Source organism: Ochotona curzoniae, unplaced genomic scaffold (assembly GCF_017591425.1).
Source record: "Ochotona curzoniae isolate NIBS_2020 unplaced genomic scaffold, NIBS_Ocur_1.0 contig_2210, whole genome shotgun sequence".
NCBI lineage: Eukaryota > Metazoa > Chordata > Mammalia > Lagomorpha > Ochotonidae > Ochotona > Ochotona curzoniae.
This window is the reverse complement of record NW_024465369.1, coordinates 48238769-48254785: the sequence shown is the minus strand read 5'-3', so window position 1 is coordinate 48254785 and position 16017 is coordinate 48238769. Positions and strand designations below refer to the sequence as shown.

At 38.9% G+C, this 16017-nt stretch overlaps 1 protein-coding gene across 6 annotated transcripts in view; it reads left to right on the top strand.

The window, feature by feature from the left end:
- Window positions 1-16017, top strand: part of STAT4 (signal transducer and activator of transcription 4) — a 102065-nt gene that overhangs the window by 53018 nt on the left and 33030 nt on the right. For 5 of the 6 annotated variants that reach the window (XR_005883022.1, XM_040971891.1, XM_040971890.1 and 2 more), the window contains 4 exons: window positions 4720-4818; window positions 6991-7083; window positions 10370-10448; window positions 11667-11752. Coding sequence is in view for 5 of the 6 variants with exons in the window: in XM_040971891.1 (XP_040827825.1) it covers window positions 4720-4818; window positions 6991-7083; window positions 10370-10448; window positions 11667-11752 (357 nt within the window). In the remaining variant the exon portion in view is untranslated. Of the gene's footprint in view, window positions 1-4719; window positions 4819-6990; window positions 7084-10369; window positions 10449-11440; window positions 11753-16017 lie in introns of those variants that run through there. The other variant, XM_040971895.1, reaches the window with a different exon arrangement.

Here is a 16017-nt window from a genome sequence, read left to right as displayed (position 1 = left end):
AGTTCCAGCAACAAAACACAACAGAGATGTTTATTATACACATTCTAAGGAAAGAATACATTACTGACATTCTTGATGATGCAAGAACATGATTATTTTAACAGAAAATTTCCCCATTTTAAACAAGTTTGGGAGTTTTAGGTAGACATTAACCAATTTACTCCACATATATATTTTTTTCTTTCTTTTTTTTGCAAAGTCAGATATACAGAGAGGAGGAGAGACAGAAAGGAAGATATTCTGTCCAACGACCACTCCCCAAGTGATCACAACGGCCAGAGCCGAGCTTGATCCAAAGCCAGGAGCCAGGAACTTCCTCCGAGTCTCCCACATGGGTGCAGGGTCCCAAGCCCCTGGGCTGTCCTCAACTGCTTTCCCAGGCCACAGGCAGGAAGCTGGATGGGAAGCAGGGCTGCCAAAATTAGAACTGGCGCCTGTATGGGATCCTGGTGGGTTCAAGGCGAGGACCTTAGCCACTGGGCCACCACACCGGGCCCCACATATACTTTCTAATATGCAATACTAATACATGACTACCTAGTGAAATAGATCAAATAAATAGAAATTCTACCTCATAGAAACAATAATGCTATCTTTTCATTTGATTATTGTTTATAACCCTGCCTGAACTCTAGAGTCTTACTTGTTGAACTTTTCATTTAATGAAACATTAAGCCTTTGACTATAACTTAAATGAAATATATTATCTCAGGGCCAACTTGGTAGATCAGAAAGCTAATTCTGCCACGGGCAACACTGTCATCCCAACTAGGCACCAGTTCTAGTCCCAGCTGCTGCACTTCCAGTTCAGCTCCCTGCTAGGAGCTGGGAAAGTAGCGAGGAATGGCTTCAGTCCTTGAGCCCTTGTACCCACATGGGACATCCAGAAGGGCTTCCTGGCTTTGAATCAATTCCAGCTGCTGCAGCCCTTTAGGGAGTGAACCTGCAGACAGAAGATATCTCTCTCCATCTCCTGTGCTTCTTTCAATAAATCTGCTTAAAAAAAATAAAATATTATCTCAAAAAGCAAAAGCAAAGAAAGAAATAAAAAGAAAGAGAAGAAAAAATAGAACAAAGGAAGGAAGGGGACACGGGAAGAACAGATAAGAAAAGTATAATTATGTTTGAAATTGTATCTATGAACTACACTGAATTTGTTCTTTATATTAATATTCCATTAACATGAGAATTGATGAAAATTACATTGTAGCAATTATGCATTTGCTGTAACCCTGAGACTCTAATAAATTGCTTGAGAAAAACAAAAGCAGAGGCCAGTACGATGGGTCAGTTAGTTAATCCTCCACCTGCAAGCATCAGCATCCCAGATAGAACCCATTCATGTCCCACTGCTCCACTTCCCATCTAGCTTCCTATTTATGGACTGTGACAGCCCAAAGCACTGGGACCCTGCATCCATCTGCAAGGGAGACCTGGAGGAAGCTCCTGGCCCCTAGCTTCTGATTGGCTCAGATCTGGCCGTTGTAGTCTTTTGGGGAGTGGACTAGTGCATGGAAGATCTTCTTCTCTGTCTTTCCTTTTCTTCCATAAATCTGCCTTTCCAATAAAAATAAATAAATCTTTTTTAAAAATTCTAAAAATACAGCAATTTCACATAACAAAAAATACCTTAAAAAAAGAAATATATCATAGTTTATTTATTTGCTTCTAAGCAAAAACCATTAAGAATGATAAAGGCCAGGTCATAGTAATGAAGCATTTCATTTGCTTGTAATATGACTTTTAGTTCTACTGGTAATATGAGTTTTATACAGTTAGTCTCAATAGACAGCACAGGTGAAAAATTCACAAAATAGATTTGACATACCTCTTTCAATAGCTGAGAAAAATAACGAAACAAGAAAAATTAGCAAGTATACAAAAAGGCAAGCGAAACACTTAACAAAGTTGGCTTAATGAAGCTATTTAAGACATTTGCCACCAACAACTTAAGAATTCACATCTTTTACAAATTCAAATGAAACAGTCACAAAAGATCCCTGTGGCAGGCTACAAAGCAGCTCTCAATACATTTAGAGTAGTCCAACTCCTTCAAGGCATGCTTCTTGATCAAAATTAAATTAAGCTAGAAATCAGTGTTTGAAAGATAAGCAGAAAAGCCTTATGTTTAAGAATTAACTAAAAGAGGCTCAGCACAGTGGCCTGGTGGCTGAAAACCTTGCCTTGCACACTCCAGGATCCCATATAATCTCTGGATCTAATCCTGGCAGCCCCGCTTCCCATGCAGCTCCCTGCTTGTGATCTGGGAAAGCAGTTGGGGATGGCCCATGGTCTTGGGACCCTGCACCTGTGTGGGATACCTGGAGAAAGTTCCTGGCTCTTGGCTTTGGATCGGTGCAGCTCCAGCCATTGTGGTCACTTGGGGAGTGAATCATTGGACGAAAGATATTTCTTTCTGTCTCTCCTCCTCTTTGCTTCTCTGTATACCTGACTTTGCAAAAAACAAAAAATTTTTTAATTAACTAAAATAGTCTTCATGGTAAAAATCCTGATGGAAGATAGAGATTTGAAAAGCAGAAAAATTCTATCAATATCTGCAGAAGAATCTATAGATGAAATTTTATAATTGCTGAAAGTTATTACAAAACATAAAGAAAAAGATTCATATTTGGCCTCATTAAAATTTCTAAAAATAATTTCAAAATTTGTATGTATGGACACTAGAAGCTTGTGAAAATACAGGCCAGAGTAGCTGGTATTTGCAACGCACATGTGTAGGAGAAACACATCATCAGAAATGAGCCTTTTCTTTTTCTCTGGCTTTCTCTTTCTTCCCTCCCACCAACATATACTTACTACATTGTTTTGTCATTGTCATTTTGAGGTTTCTGTACTTGGTGTCTATTGAAAGATGAACACAAATATGTCTTTGGTGGGAAAATAAAAGTGCTTATGTGGTATTGAATCTACACTGATCAATTTTCCATAAGATGTTTTCATCTCAAAACATTTAACTGTGAGATAATAAATTAAGGGAAAATACAAAAGCAAAATACAGATATTGTGGATGAAAACAGCATTGCTTTTTCACTTTTAAAAAGGAGGGAAAAAATGAGTAACTTACCCTCTCGAAATAGGAGAGAAGCCAAGTCTGAAAAGAAAGAGGAAAGAACTTTAAGAAAAATAAAACATGGACTTCAGAGTTAAAAAACACTGAAAGATAGTATCTGAATGACCAAGAAAATATTCACAATCAACAGAAAAACAAAGACAAATGCTGGTAATTCTTGGGATCTTAGAGAAACTCTAAGACCCGAAGCTCTTGGAGATGGTTGTCAAGTTTACATTAATAGAAGAACTTCTAAATCTTCCCTAGAGGAACCCTCTACTATTTTTACAATGGAATTTTTTTTAATTGAAGGCCAAAGGAGAAAACAAAGTTTTTGCTGTAGAAGTGAATGCAAATTACCTGAAAAAAAAATCAACAGATGGGAAAATTAACAGAAATTCTAATGAGAATTCCAAACTCAATGTGCAGGAATTAGAGCGTCAGTTTCCCTGTTTGATAGGACCATTTTTATTTCTTTACCTTCTGAGTTTCAGTCAACTCATTCTGCTTTCACTGTTGCCTCTTCTCCTCTTCCTGTCTTCTTTTTCTACTTCTCCTCCTCCTGCTTTTGAGATTTCCAATTTAAAGGGAGAAAGGGATTTTGGAAAGACTTAAGAATCTCAGAGTGTGGAACCCAGACAGTTGATATTTAATTTTACAAACAGTGTTAAGTACTTCATCTAGTATAATTGTAAGAGTAGACAAGGCCATAAATAACTGTTTACAAGCAATGGCTTCATTTTTGGATTACCAGTCTGTGAATCTACTTTTGATTCATTGTTGATTTCTGTTTTACGGATTATGTTTTTCTACTATTCACTTTTTGGTTATTTTGTGACTAGTAGTACCATCTTCAGTGAGGAAAGTATAGGGAAATTAAATAACTGCATTGTGTGCTGTGTTTTCTGTTAATCCTTCCTTGGAAAAACTCTACTAGTAAAGGCTAACAGTATTGACTCCAACAACGTTGTTGTTCAGATTAGTCCTGTAAGTCAAGGTTAGAAGCCTGGACACCTACAGATGCCTGGCAGGTAAGGTAAATGAGTGCTTGGTACATCGTTGTTGAGCACTATGCCACCAGTGGATGTGAGATGATCCCCTAACTGTGCAACTGGTTCTGGATTAGACCCACAGGCTGCTGACTTTCACTATATGTACCTTTAGATTTGAGAGTAAAATACATATGTCCGTCGATATCATGAAAATGTAGTTGCTGTAATGTGAGGTATATTCACTGAAGTATACTGAGATAGCCAATATTGACAATGTCAAATATGGACCAAAGCAAAAACTTTAAAATCATGAAGTGTAATATTAAAGTACTGGTATCATCCTGTTTCATGATAATTTGCAGATAAGCAACTTCTAAAACCTGAGATAAATCTAAAACTGAGCCCCTTGAATGTGGGTTTAACATATTCCCTAAAAAGATTCTCAAGAACAGTTATTTTAGCTGTTAAAAACGACTTTTAAAGATTCACTACAATATGAGCTCTTCTGTTGGCTTTTTTTAGAGTAGATTATTGGAACAATCGCCAGACAGTCTTCATGTTTTGGGCGAGATTATTGCTGATTTCCAGGGGCTGATGTTTCCTTATGATGTGCCTAATGAAGCTTTCATATTGTTTTGCTCACTTTTTTTTTTTCAGGGAAAATTTCATGGAAATCCAATGCATGTAGCTGTAGTTATTTCAAATTGTTTAAGGGAAGAAAGAAGAATATTAGCTGCGGCCAATATGCCAGTCCAGGTAATATCTTCTGAACTTATCTTTTTTTTTTTATCACACTGAGCTCACAGTTTCTAAACAGAAATTCTTCTTCTGATTTAGTTCCTTCTGCCAGTGTCTGTGTAATCAGCATCTTTTCAGTCATTTGTAATCAAGACCTCAGGATCCTCTATGAGTAGCTCCTTTTCCTTTGCATTAAGATAACTAAGCTTCTTTCTAGAATTTATATTTAGGGTCTTGTCTAAATATTCTTTTCTGCTGCTAATGGTCTTTCTGTGGTCCAGGATCTTAAAACTAGCCAAGGAAAGCAGCAACTACCTCTGGCTGAATTCCCACCATTCAGACTCTGTGTCCATTAGTGCCTTCAGCCTGGTAGACCAATCTTTCCCAAACTCTTCCGTAGCTTCCTATTCCTTCCTTGCAAGTGCAAACTAGGCCACAAGCAGGAGTTCTGTGTTACGGAAACTCATTTGACATTTTATCTCATAATCTTGAATGAACTCACTATCTGCCCCCTGAATACTTTTTCAGTTAATCCTTACGAAAGGGAAAAGAGTATATTAAAAATTCAGTTTTGCAAACAACATCTTCCACAATTCAGTAAATCATACCATTAATTATTTTTGAAGATTGAACAAATATTTCATGTTCAGTTCTTAAAAGTTTTCAGGTTGAGTATTAGTGAACTACGGCTGTTTTGATGACTTGGACATTGTAACTTATTAGGTGTAGAAAGATGGTATTGACTCAATCTCGGTAAAAATGAAGATGCTACTTTGAGTGTCAAATATCTCAGCTGTCCTTTTTTGTGACCTTCTTATTTGCAGTCATGTGTGTGAATGTCATTCCCTTCAGGTATCAGTCAAATTGAAACATTTGTTTCAAAGTCACTCTGAAAATAATCCGCCAAAACCACATTCTTTCACAAAAAAAAAAAACACCACTGTGTTATTTTAATTCATTTGAAAGGCACAGAAACAGACATCTTCCATCCACTGGTTTATTTCCAATTACCCTTCACAGCCATTGCTGGGCCAGACCAAAGCCAAGATCCCAGCACACAATACAGGTCTCCCAGATGAGTGTCAGAAAGTCTTCAAAAACTTGAGTCATTATCTGATCCCTCCCACATTGTACATTAACAGGAAGCTAGAATCTGGAGCAGAGCTGGGACTCAAATGGTATTTCAAAACGGGATTTGAGTGTCCCAAACACCATCCCAACCGCTGTGTCAGATAACTGGAAGGGCTATGGAGACCTAAATGAGAGAGAAGGAATTTTCAAAAGATTCTACTACTTAATGACATATGATTAAGAGTCAAGGTTCCACTTGAGATTTGTCCACTAATTGCCTTAGATTTTGATTAGGTAATAACCTTTCCAACCATGGCTACCTACCGAAGTGTAAGGTGAATGGGCAAGCTGGTAACTCGAACTCTCATTTGTTTACACCTATTGAAATTTGTATCTCAGGAAAACATTCAAAGGCACATTATGAGAGTGGCAAAAAAACAGTATTTATAGAAGTTACTTAAAATTTCTGCTCAAACAGAATAATATTTGTATTTTTTGTTTAGTAAATTAGTCTTGTTTTGAAGCAAAAATAATTTCATCCTTGCAGATGAACATTCCTAATTCTGAATATAAGCCCAAAATAATGCAGTTTCATTAAACTAATTTTAAAATTACATGTTTACTCTATAGAATGTCAAAATAATAAAGCTATATTATAGAAACTATGGGAAAATTAAATCATAAAACCATCTGTACATTTATAGTTCAGACATACTACTCTGATGCCATTTGGGGATATGATACATACTTGAGGTCGTATATCTATCCATATATCCATAAACATGTAAGCATACATCTATATACATATAAAAGCAGTAGGACTATTACTCGCACGGAGGCACCTCAACCAAGTTCACAGAAAGTGGAATTATAAGATCATATAATTTGTTTAGATTATTTGAGGCTTTTTCATGTGTGATATTTTTATCACCTGCTCTGTTCCTTAATACTGTTTATACCATTAAATATTTTTCTATAGCATTATTTTGAATGACTATAGAATTATTTTATATCACAGTGACCCAAACTTCAGTTTGAAGTATACACTACATAGTTTGGCTTCATCATAAGCCAATTTTATCAACATCAGTGAAAATAAATTCCTTTTTTTTTTTTCAGGGACCTCTGGAGAAATCTTTACAAAGTTCTTCAGTTTCAGAAAGACAGAGAAATGTGGAACACAAAGTAGCTGCCATTAAAAACAGCGTGCAGGTGAGTGATGCTCTGTAGGTAGCACCCAAATGTTGGTGTATGTAGAAATTATGGGGGGATTTGTTAATAATCTTTCAAACAATATGTCTACATTGTGAAGATTTCTTTGTTGGGAAGTTTTTTTTTTTTTTTACCCCAATTTGAACTTCATCGATTTGGGTTATTCAGGCTGTTTCTTCTTGAGCGAGCCTTTATTATTTTAAGTTTGTTCATGACATTTCTTCATTATCTTTTGAATCTGTGGAATCAAAATCTGTGGAGTCTAGCAATATCACACCTCTCATTTGACATAGATAAACTTTTTTTTTTTGGTTCCTTATCAGCCTACCTAGAGATTTCTCAGTTTTGTGGATTGAGAGAAGATTTTTTTAAAACAAAACTAGCTGCCATCATATTGAATATAAAGTAGGACAGTAGTTTTCCTTCCCAAGGGACACATAGCATTCATATCATTACTGCTTATATAAAAATAGTAGCAATTCCATAAAAATAAATAAACTGTGAACACTTAGAGATGAACTGACCCTTTAAATTGCCTGAATATAGCAGGAAGGTGGTTTACACAATAGTATTTCTGAGTATTTCCAGTTTCTGATTTTGTGATCTGCCATAGCAAGGAGGTATAAAAAGTCTCTCCTTAAGCTAGTTTCTCCTTAAGGCTGGCCACTGTGCCCCTACTTCTAACACACATCTTTCTCCTACAGACTCTAAATTAGTGCATACAGAAGTCATAGGGCTATTTGTCAATAAGTGAACATCTCTCATTCTCTGTGTTTACGCAGCAAAGCAAAACTCAGGTTCCTGGATGAGCCTGAACAAGACACTTTTACACATTGTACTGTTAAAACCAAAGGCTCTACTGACTGCAAGTGTGTAAAGGCAGGGAATGTGCTTTTATTAAAGAAAGAATAATTAGCCACATTAGTCACACAGGTAGATTTTTGCACCCATGTTAGTTCCTGCAAAGTGTGATGATAGAGCACACGCCCACATTGTGGAATGTCAACAGGACCCCTCCAACCAGGCCTGCACATCCCCAGATGCTGAAAGTGTTGGCTACTAATGACTTCTCTGGAGAATTCCTCTGCAGGAAGCCCTGGCCTATCTCCAGAAAACAGAGTTACATAGAATGAAAGAAAAAGCTAAATCCCTTGTTCAAGTCAGAGTTAATTCTGTGGCGCCTACCATGCTTGCTGAGCTTCTTAGGGCATCAAATCACAGATTCCAGCAGAGACCACATACTGGCTTAGTTCCTTCCTGCTCCTCATCCCTCTTTCGCTGTCCTTTCTCCTGAAAGCACTTGCCTAATAAACATCATGTACCTCATCCTTCTCCCAGATTCCAAATCCAGGAATCTTACCCTGGCATATAATACAAAGCAGTGTTTTCTTAAATTATTTTTAGATATAAAAATATATTTTTATTAGAGAAGTCAGAGATATATGAAGAGGAGGAGAAACAGAGAGGATCTTCCATCTGCTGATTCACTCCCCAAGCAGCCGCAATGGCCGGAGCTGAGCCAATCTGAAGCTAGGAGCCAAGAGCCTCTTGCAGATCTCCCACATGGGTGCAGGATCCCTAGACTTTGGACCATCCTCCACTGCTTTCCCAGGCCACAAGCAGGGAGCTGGATGGGAAGTGGGGCTGCCGGGATTAGAACCAGAGCACCCATATGGGATTCTGGCGAATATAAGGCAGGACCCTAGCCACTACGCTACTGCACCAGGCCCAAAAGCAGTGATTTTGATTCATTTTCTTTCCTCTTTATGCAATGACCTCAGCCTCTGTGGAATGTTTTGGAATGTGGCACTCCTGTAAAGATTTTCAGATCATTAAGGGAGCTTTTTCAGTTTGCTTCTGGGTGTTTCCACAGTTCGCTATTATAATGCTATGTGAAATGTTTTCAGTGGCTTACTCTAGCACTGACTTTTCAGTGGTAAGTCATAGAATGTTCTGTAAATTACCATTTTTTTAGCTTCTAATTTTTAGATCAGAAAGTTGAACCTAATATATCTCTGCCTTAAAACAATCATATTTTGCTACATTTCCACAATCATGTGTATTCCTGGAATTTTAGTAGTCAATGGCTTTTCACAGGTCTCTGTCTTCAGAATTTAACATTACGATAAAATGCTGCTGCCAGTGGTATTGGGGCGTAGTAAAAAGAAAGAAATAAGCAATTTGAAGCCAAAGTAGACAGCTGTGAATTTTTTTTTAAGATGTATTTATTTATTTCAAAGACAGAGTTGCAAAGGAGAGAAAGAGAGATACCTTCTACCTGCTGGTTCACCTTCCAGATGGCCACAATGGCTGGTGCTGGGCCAGTCCAAAGACCTGGAAACTTCTTCTTGGTCTCCCATGTGTGTACCAGGCCCCAAGGACCTGGTCCTCCATTGGCTGCTTTCCCAGGCTACAAGCAAGGAACTAGATTGAAGTAGAGCAGCCAGGGTATGATCTGGCACTCTCATGTTATACAGCACTGTAAGTGGAGTCAGCATATTTATGTCAGCTCCAACCCCCGCATTAATTTTTATGTTAAGTATCTATTACTGTGTAACTTTGGGACTCAATTTTCCTTTGTGAAAAATGAAAATAATTTGCTGTCAATTTCTGAAACTTAATATATGTAAGGTTTAGGACCCCATTTACTCAAAAATGTGTAGGAATCTTTATGGATGGTCACTATATTTCATTGTATTTTGTTTGTAAGGTTCATAAATATGGATAGGTCATTTCAAAGCGTAAGATGATAAATGGAGGAGAGAGGAGTAATCAAAGCTAGTGTTTGTGAAACGTGTGTTTGTGTCAGGCATCTTTCAGGCAGTTTTGGTTCATGAGATCCTCACAACACCTCCACAAGTTAGAAGCTGCTATCATCTCTTTCCTCCCCACTCCCTCCACTACATTTTACAGATGGAGAGGTGGAAGTGCAAAAGACGTTTGCTCAAGTTCCTATACCTAATAAGTCACCAAATTGGGTCACAAATTCAAAACCTCTTACCCAAAATTTGATATTCTCATAACCAATAATTTAGCTAATTAAAACTGGAGTTTATGGAGAAAGGGCTATTTGGGAGCAAATATAAGTTTCCTAAGAGAGGACTTCTTGGAGTTAGTGAGCAGTAGAAATTTTAACATGAATTAGTTATTCAGAAACAGAGATTCGTTTGAATCTTTGGGTGCTGTTGGAGAAAGAAAGCACCGAACAGTGCATTCTGAAACACTTAGGATGCTATTTCCTTGGCAAGCTTAATTGTAACAACAGGATATGTTTTCTCGTTAAAAGATGACAGAGCAAGACACCAAATACTTAGAAGATCTGCAAGATGAATTTGACTACAGGTATAAAACAATTCAGACAATGGGTAAGTTTTTGTTCTGTATATAATTCTGTATAGGGAGATAAAGACGGTGTGAATGAGACTTATTTACTGGCAAGATTGGTAGGTAAATTTGATCCACTATGCTAGGTAAGCACTGTTTTTTCCATTGGAGAGAAGATGTAGGTAATGAGTATTTATGTGGCTTTCTTTCTCTCACCATATAAATATATGTGTATACATTTTTTAAACCAACCAATTCAAAGTGGGTTACAAATTGCATGAGAAACTAACTAAAAAAAATAAAGGGGCAGATGTATGGCATGTGAGTTAAAACAGTGTCCCGTGGGTTGCCTCAATCTCATATCTGAGTGGATGAGTTTGAATTCCATCTCTGTTTCTTATCTTGCTTTCTGCTAATACATGCCCTGGGAAGCAATAGGTATTGGCTTAAGTACTTAGATTCTTGCCGCTGTTTTGGATGGCTTGGTTGGATTCCTCACCTGACTTCTGCCTCATTCAACGCTTGTTGTTGTAGGCGTTTAAGGAGTCAATCAATGGATGGAAGATCTCTGGCTTTCTCTATGTCTGTCTCTCTGCATTCAAATATTTTATAAGAGAAAATTTTCTAGTAGAATCAAAGTATTACTATCATGACTTTCTAATATGATCAAGGGGATACTAAAGTCTTCTTGAGTTTAAAAATATATATATGTGCGCGCGTGTGTGTGTATATACAGTGTATATATGTATGTATATTTACATATAAAATTAAAGTTTCTAAAAATCAAAAAGTACAAATTTGCTTAGTAGCAGAAATTTTGGAAAATAGATCCCAAGTTGAAATGACATGAAATCTAACTACAGAGAAGTACTGTAGAAAAACATTTCCTGTCAGCCATTTTTCTGTATGTTCACATTCCTATATATTTATTAATTTATTTTCAAAAAACAGATAATCTCTTGTATAGCTTTGGATGATACATTTTAAAGTCTTATTTCTAAACATTTCCTCTTGTTTGAGCCTTCAGAAATGTAACTGTATAAATGTAGACTTAAGGACACTAATTTATTTAATTATATATCTGTGGCTAAACATTAAGGACTTTTCACAAGTCCAGGATCTATAAGTAATGGCATATTGATAGCATAAAGTATATTGCAAGTAGAGGAACAGTGGACACTGGGCTGAGTGAGGCTGTCTTGGCTTTGAGGAATAAAGAACTTGGATGGAAGAGTTTCAGACTGATCTTTCCTTTGCAGATCAAGGTGACAAGAATAGTGCTCTAATGAATCAGGAAATTTTGACATTACAAGAAATGCTTAACAGCCTTGACTTCAAGAGAAAGGTTTGCACAGAATTTTAATTTGCCTTTTTGCCCATTTTCCTCCTTTTCCTAAATCTAATCCTAATGAAAAGCATTAAGCACTCAGATTTTATCCATTCCATTTATGTGTTTCCAGGAAAAGGACCACACTCTTTCTCTTCCTAGACTCACAGTGCCAGACCTCCACAGAGCCTCTGTGTGCTTTTTAATTACGGAAAACAGATTCTGTGCATCATACTTCCCTCACTCCCCTGCTTCTTCCCTCCTTCTTCAACAGTATTTTCAGAGTCATGACTTTAATCCATTCTGTATCCACGGGCTTAACTTGCTACTAATCATAATATTCAATAAGTAAAATGTAGAAAGACCACAAGATCACATTTCCACTGGAGTATAAACATAGGCTAAAAACAACAATCCTGTGCTAAAAGTGACGACTTCACCTTTTTTGTATGATCTGTTTAGCTTCCACATACCAAAGAAAACATATTTATCTTTTTGAACCTGGCTTCTTTCACTAAGCATAATGGTTTCAGCTGCAGCACTGTGTTGCAAAAGACAGGATTTCATTCTTCGTTATGGCTGGGTGGTATTCCATTATACGTATGTATGTGACATTTTCTTTATCCAGTCTTGCTGATGTGATACCTTTACTGCAGCTAATATGAACCTCAAAGTGGATCGTTTATACAGTGTATGTTCATCAGTGTTTCAGATGTGACTGAGCTGTAGTACTTAATATGCTACAATGGCTTCTGTTACATGTGGTATTTTAAATGTTACTTGAGTTTCTTTGTTTTCTCTGCATTGGGAGCAGCTCTCCTGCTCCAGCCCCTCCCATCATGACAATGGATGCTGGCTCCGAGTTTGCCTCCATTCAGTTACTAGCACCTCAGGCAGGGCTGCTGAGCTGGGCACAGTCTGCAGTGGTACTCAGAAAACCAGAGATACTCCCAGGTGAGGTCATCCAATGTTTCCTGACCTCATTTCTCTTTGAGTTAACTTGCAAGCCAGACCATCCCAAAGGACATTGACACAGCAGCCAAGTTCACTCGGGCTAAGGATGCCATGGGTGGGTGTCCGGCTCTGGGCATGGGATTGAGAACGTATTTCGGAACATTATCATTTTTTTAAAGGTTTATTTATTTTTATTGCAAAGTCAGATATACAGAGAGGAGAAGAGACAGAGAGGAAGATCCTTTGTCCAAAGTGGGGCCACCGGGATGAGAACTGGCACCCATATGGGATCCCATCTGAGGACTTTAGCCGCTAGGCCACCTCACTGGGCCCTCGGAACATCATCATTGTATGTGCCTGGATCCCATCTCTGGAGCAACAGCTCTTTATGCAATCCTGGGCTTTTCTGTCTTGGAGGCCACCCCTTTTTCCTAATGTTGGCCTTTCTTCTTTGCCATGTGAGGGAGTCCTCCCTACCCACCTTAGTTCTTAGTTCCATGCCTCAGCTGCACTTGTATGTTCCTTTTCCTTTAGCTCCCCAAGTGACCTGAGGAAAGTGGTTGGTTCAGGACTTTGAAGAGGGGAGACAAATGAATATTAATGTTATTATAAGGAAATATTTAAAAAATTTTAATAATTGGCAGAAATATATGGACTTTGTTCTACTCTGAGAAATTATAGTATTAAGCAATTTTCTGGACTCCAGAAAGTTTACTAACATTTGAATATATTCAATCTCACCAACTCCCAAGAAGAGGAATAACATTTTTTTTTCTTTAAAGATTTTATTTTTATTTGAAAGTCAGATATACAGACAGGAGGAGAGACAGAAAGGAAGATCTTCTGTCCGATGATTCAAACCCCAAGAAGCTGAAACAGCTGGAGTTGTACTGATCCAAAGCCACAAGCCTGGAGCCTCTTCCGGGTCTCCCACATGGTGCAGGAACCTAAGGCTTTGACCCATCCTCTACTGCTTTCCCAGGCCGCAAGCAGGGATCTGAATGGGAAGATGAGCTGCTGGGATTAGAACTGGTGCCCATGTGGGATCCCGGAGCATGCAAAGCAAGAATTTTAGCCGCTAGACTACTGTGCCAGGCCCATTCTTATTAAATGGAAAAAGAATGGAAACATTGTTTTTTCAACTTTTTATCTCTCTTTAAGAATAAATACAATTGATTTTTATCCCATCATTGATAAACCCCTAGTTCATATCTGAAAGTTCAGCTCCATTTTTTTTGTGTAGGAATTTCTGTGAGAACAAAAAGTACAAGGTTAATTTTTGCTCTAATTATAAAGTTACACAGTTGCATATCAGATTGTAAGCATGCAAAGTATTTATCAAAGACAAAACAAAAATCTATGCTGTGCATTTTACACATAATGTTTTAATAAACTTTACAAGTAGGGATTTGAGGGAGAAAAAGAACCTTGGTAATAATCTAATCTGTTCATGTAATTGTATAGATAAAAAGGTCAGATTCCAGCAAAGTTAAATGCTACATCTCAATTCATAGAGCTTGTAGCAAAGCCAGTTCAGAAATTCATATCTTCCAACTCCTGGACTTAACAAAGTTATACCATGCCACCCAAAATCCAGACAAAGACCTCATAAATATTAACATGAAAGGTCTCAATTTTTAGTTAGTTCATTTTGAAGTTAACATATAATCATATTTATAAAGGATAAATGTATGTACATCTTCTTTTAAAAGACAAGCACGATTTAGAGTACAAGAATCAGTGTCACAGGAGTGTGTGTATGTATATTTATACATATACATGTGAAGGCTCTTTAACAAGTTCATGAGAAATGCATATTATGAAAATGCTGTGCTTGGATTTTAAAACATATTAAATTTATTTTTAATTCATTTCCCTGTATTTGCATCCATTTATGAGACTATTGAATTGTAATCATTCTTCTTTATTTATGATATCATTTAATTATATAGTAAATTGCCTGTTTGAAAAGACATTGCTAGGAACCGCATGTGCATCCTAAAACAAGGTGTGAGGAGGGTGGTGGGCTACAACATCCACCAGCTCATACAAAAGCTGGCACGGAGAGGGTAGGCTTTGCCAGGTAAGGACCTCTAGCACCCACTGGCATGTGTGAGATCTGGGTCTGGGAGTGGCCTGAGCAGAGGAACTTGAGAAACTTCCCTTAGTGGATCTAGCTCTCGCTGGTGAGCACATGGTCCAAGTATGGGTGTTGGGCAGCCTGGGTAAGGTAGTTCCATCCATTGGGTTGGTTTTGGAAGGGGGCAGACCAGGCAGGGGCAAGCAAACATTAGGCCACTGGCAAGTGCCAAAACCAGGCTAGAGAGCAGGTCATGCCGGACTAGGCTATCACACCTACTGATTTGCATGAACCAGGGATGGGAGCAGACTGGGCAGGGCCAGGTTGCAGCACCTGCCAGCAAGAGTTGGGACTAGGGGCAAGCCGGGTCATACCAGGATGTAGCAAAGACAAAGACAGATCAGGGGCAGTGCCAAACTGGTTTAGAGCAACCACTGGCACACGCGAAATCTGTGGCTGGGAATAGGCCTGGTTGGAGAGCTAAGGGGATGGCCTAGTTGCGTTGTGGTTCCCACTGGTGGGCGCAAGGGCCAGAGCGGGGGCTGTGATCCGGTCTGGACATGGCTGCATTGTCCCTTGGTACAGGTGTGGAATAAGTCTGGGGTGCGCCAGACTGGGCCAGACTACAGCACCCACTGGTGCTTGTAAGAACCAGGGTGGGTATAGGACAGGCTGGGGTAGGTGTCTGCCCCTGCTGAGCCACACATGAGCTGTGTCTGGCTGGGCTGTAGCACTCAATAGTAAGAACTGGAATGGGTGAGGGCTGGTCAGGAAAGGCCACTGTTCCTGCTAGGACAGAATATGGACTAAGTAGGGCTGGCCCATGTACCCACTAATGTGCACAAGATCTGGCATTGGGAGAGGTTCTGATGGAGAACTTGGGGAACTCCTATGTTGGGACACAGTCCCTGCAGGTCAGCACAAGAACCAAGACAGGGAGCAGCCCAGACCGGGTCAGGTTATAGTACCCACTGGCATACATGGTACCCACTGGCTCAGGTATAGGGTGAGCCAGGCTGGGCCAATTCATATCACCCACTGGCAAATCTGAGAACCAGAATGGTATGTGGGTCATTCTGAGTCAGGCTTCAAATCCAGCCTGTTCACATTAGGGCCGGGGCTGGGAGCTGGCTGGACTGGGTTCGGTTGTAGCCTCCACCAGAGTGAGCTGGAACTGGGGTAAGCTGGGCTGGGCCAGGCTACAGCACCCACTGGCAAATGCTGAGGCGAGGTGGCCCATGCCAGACTG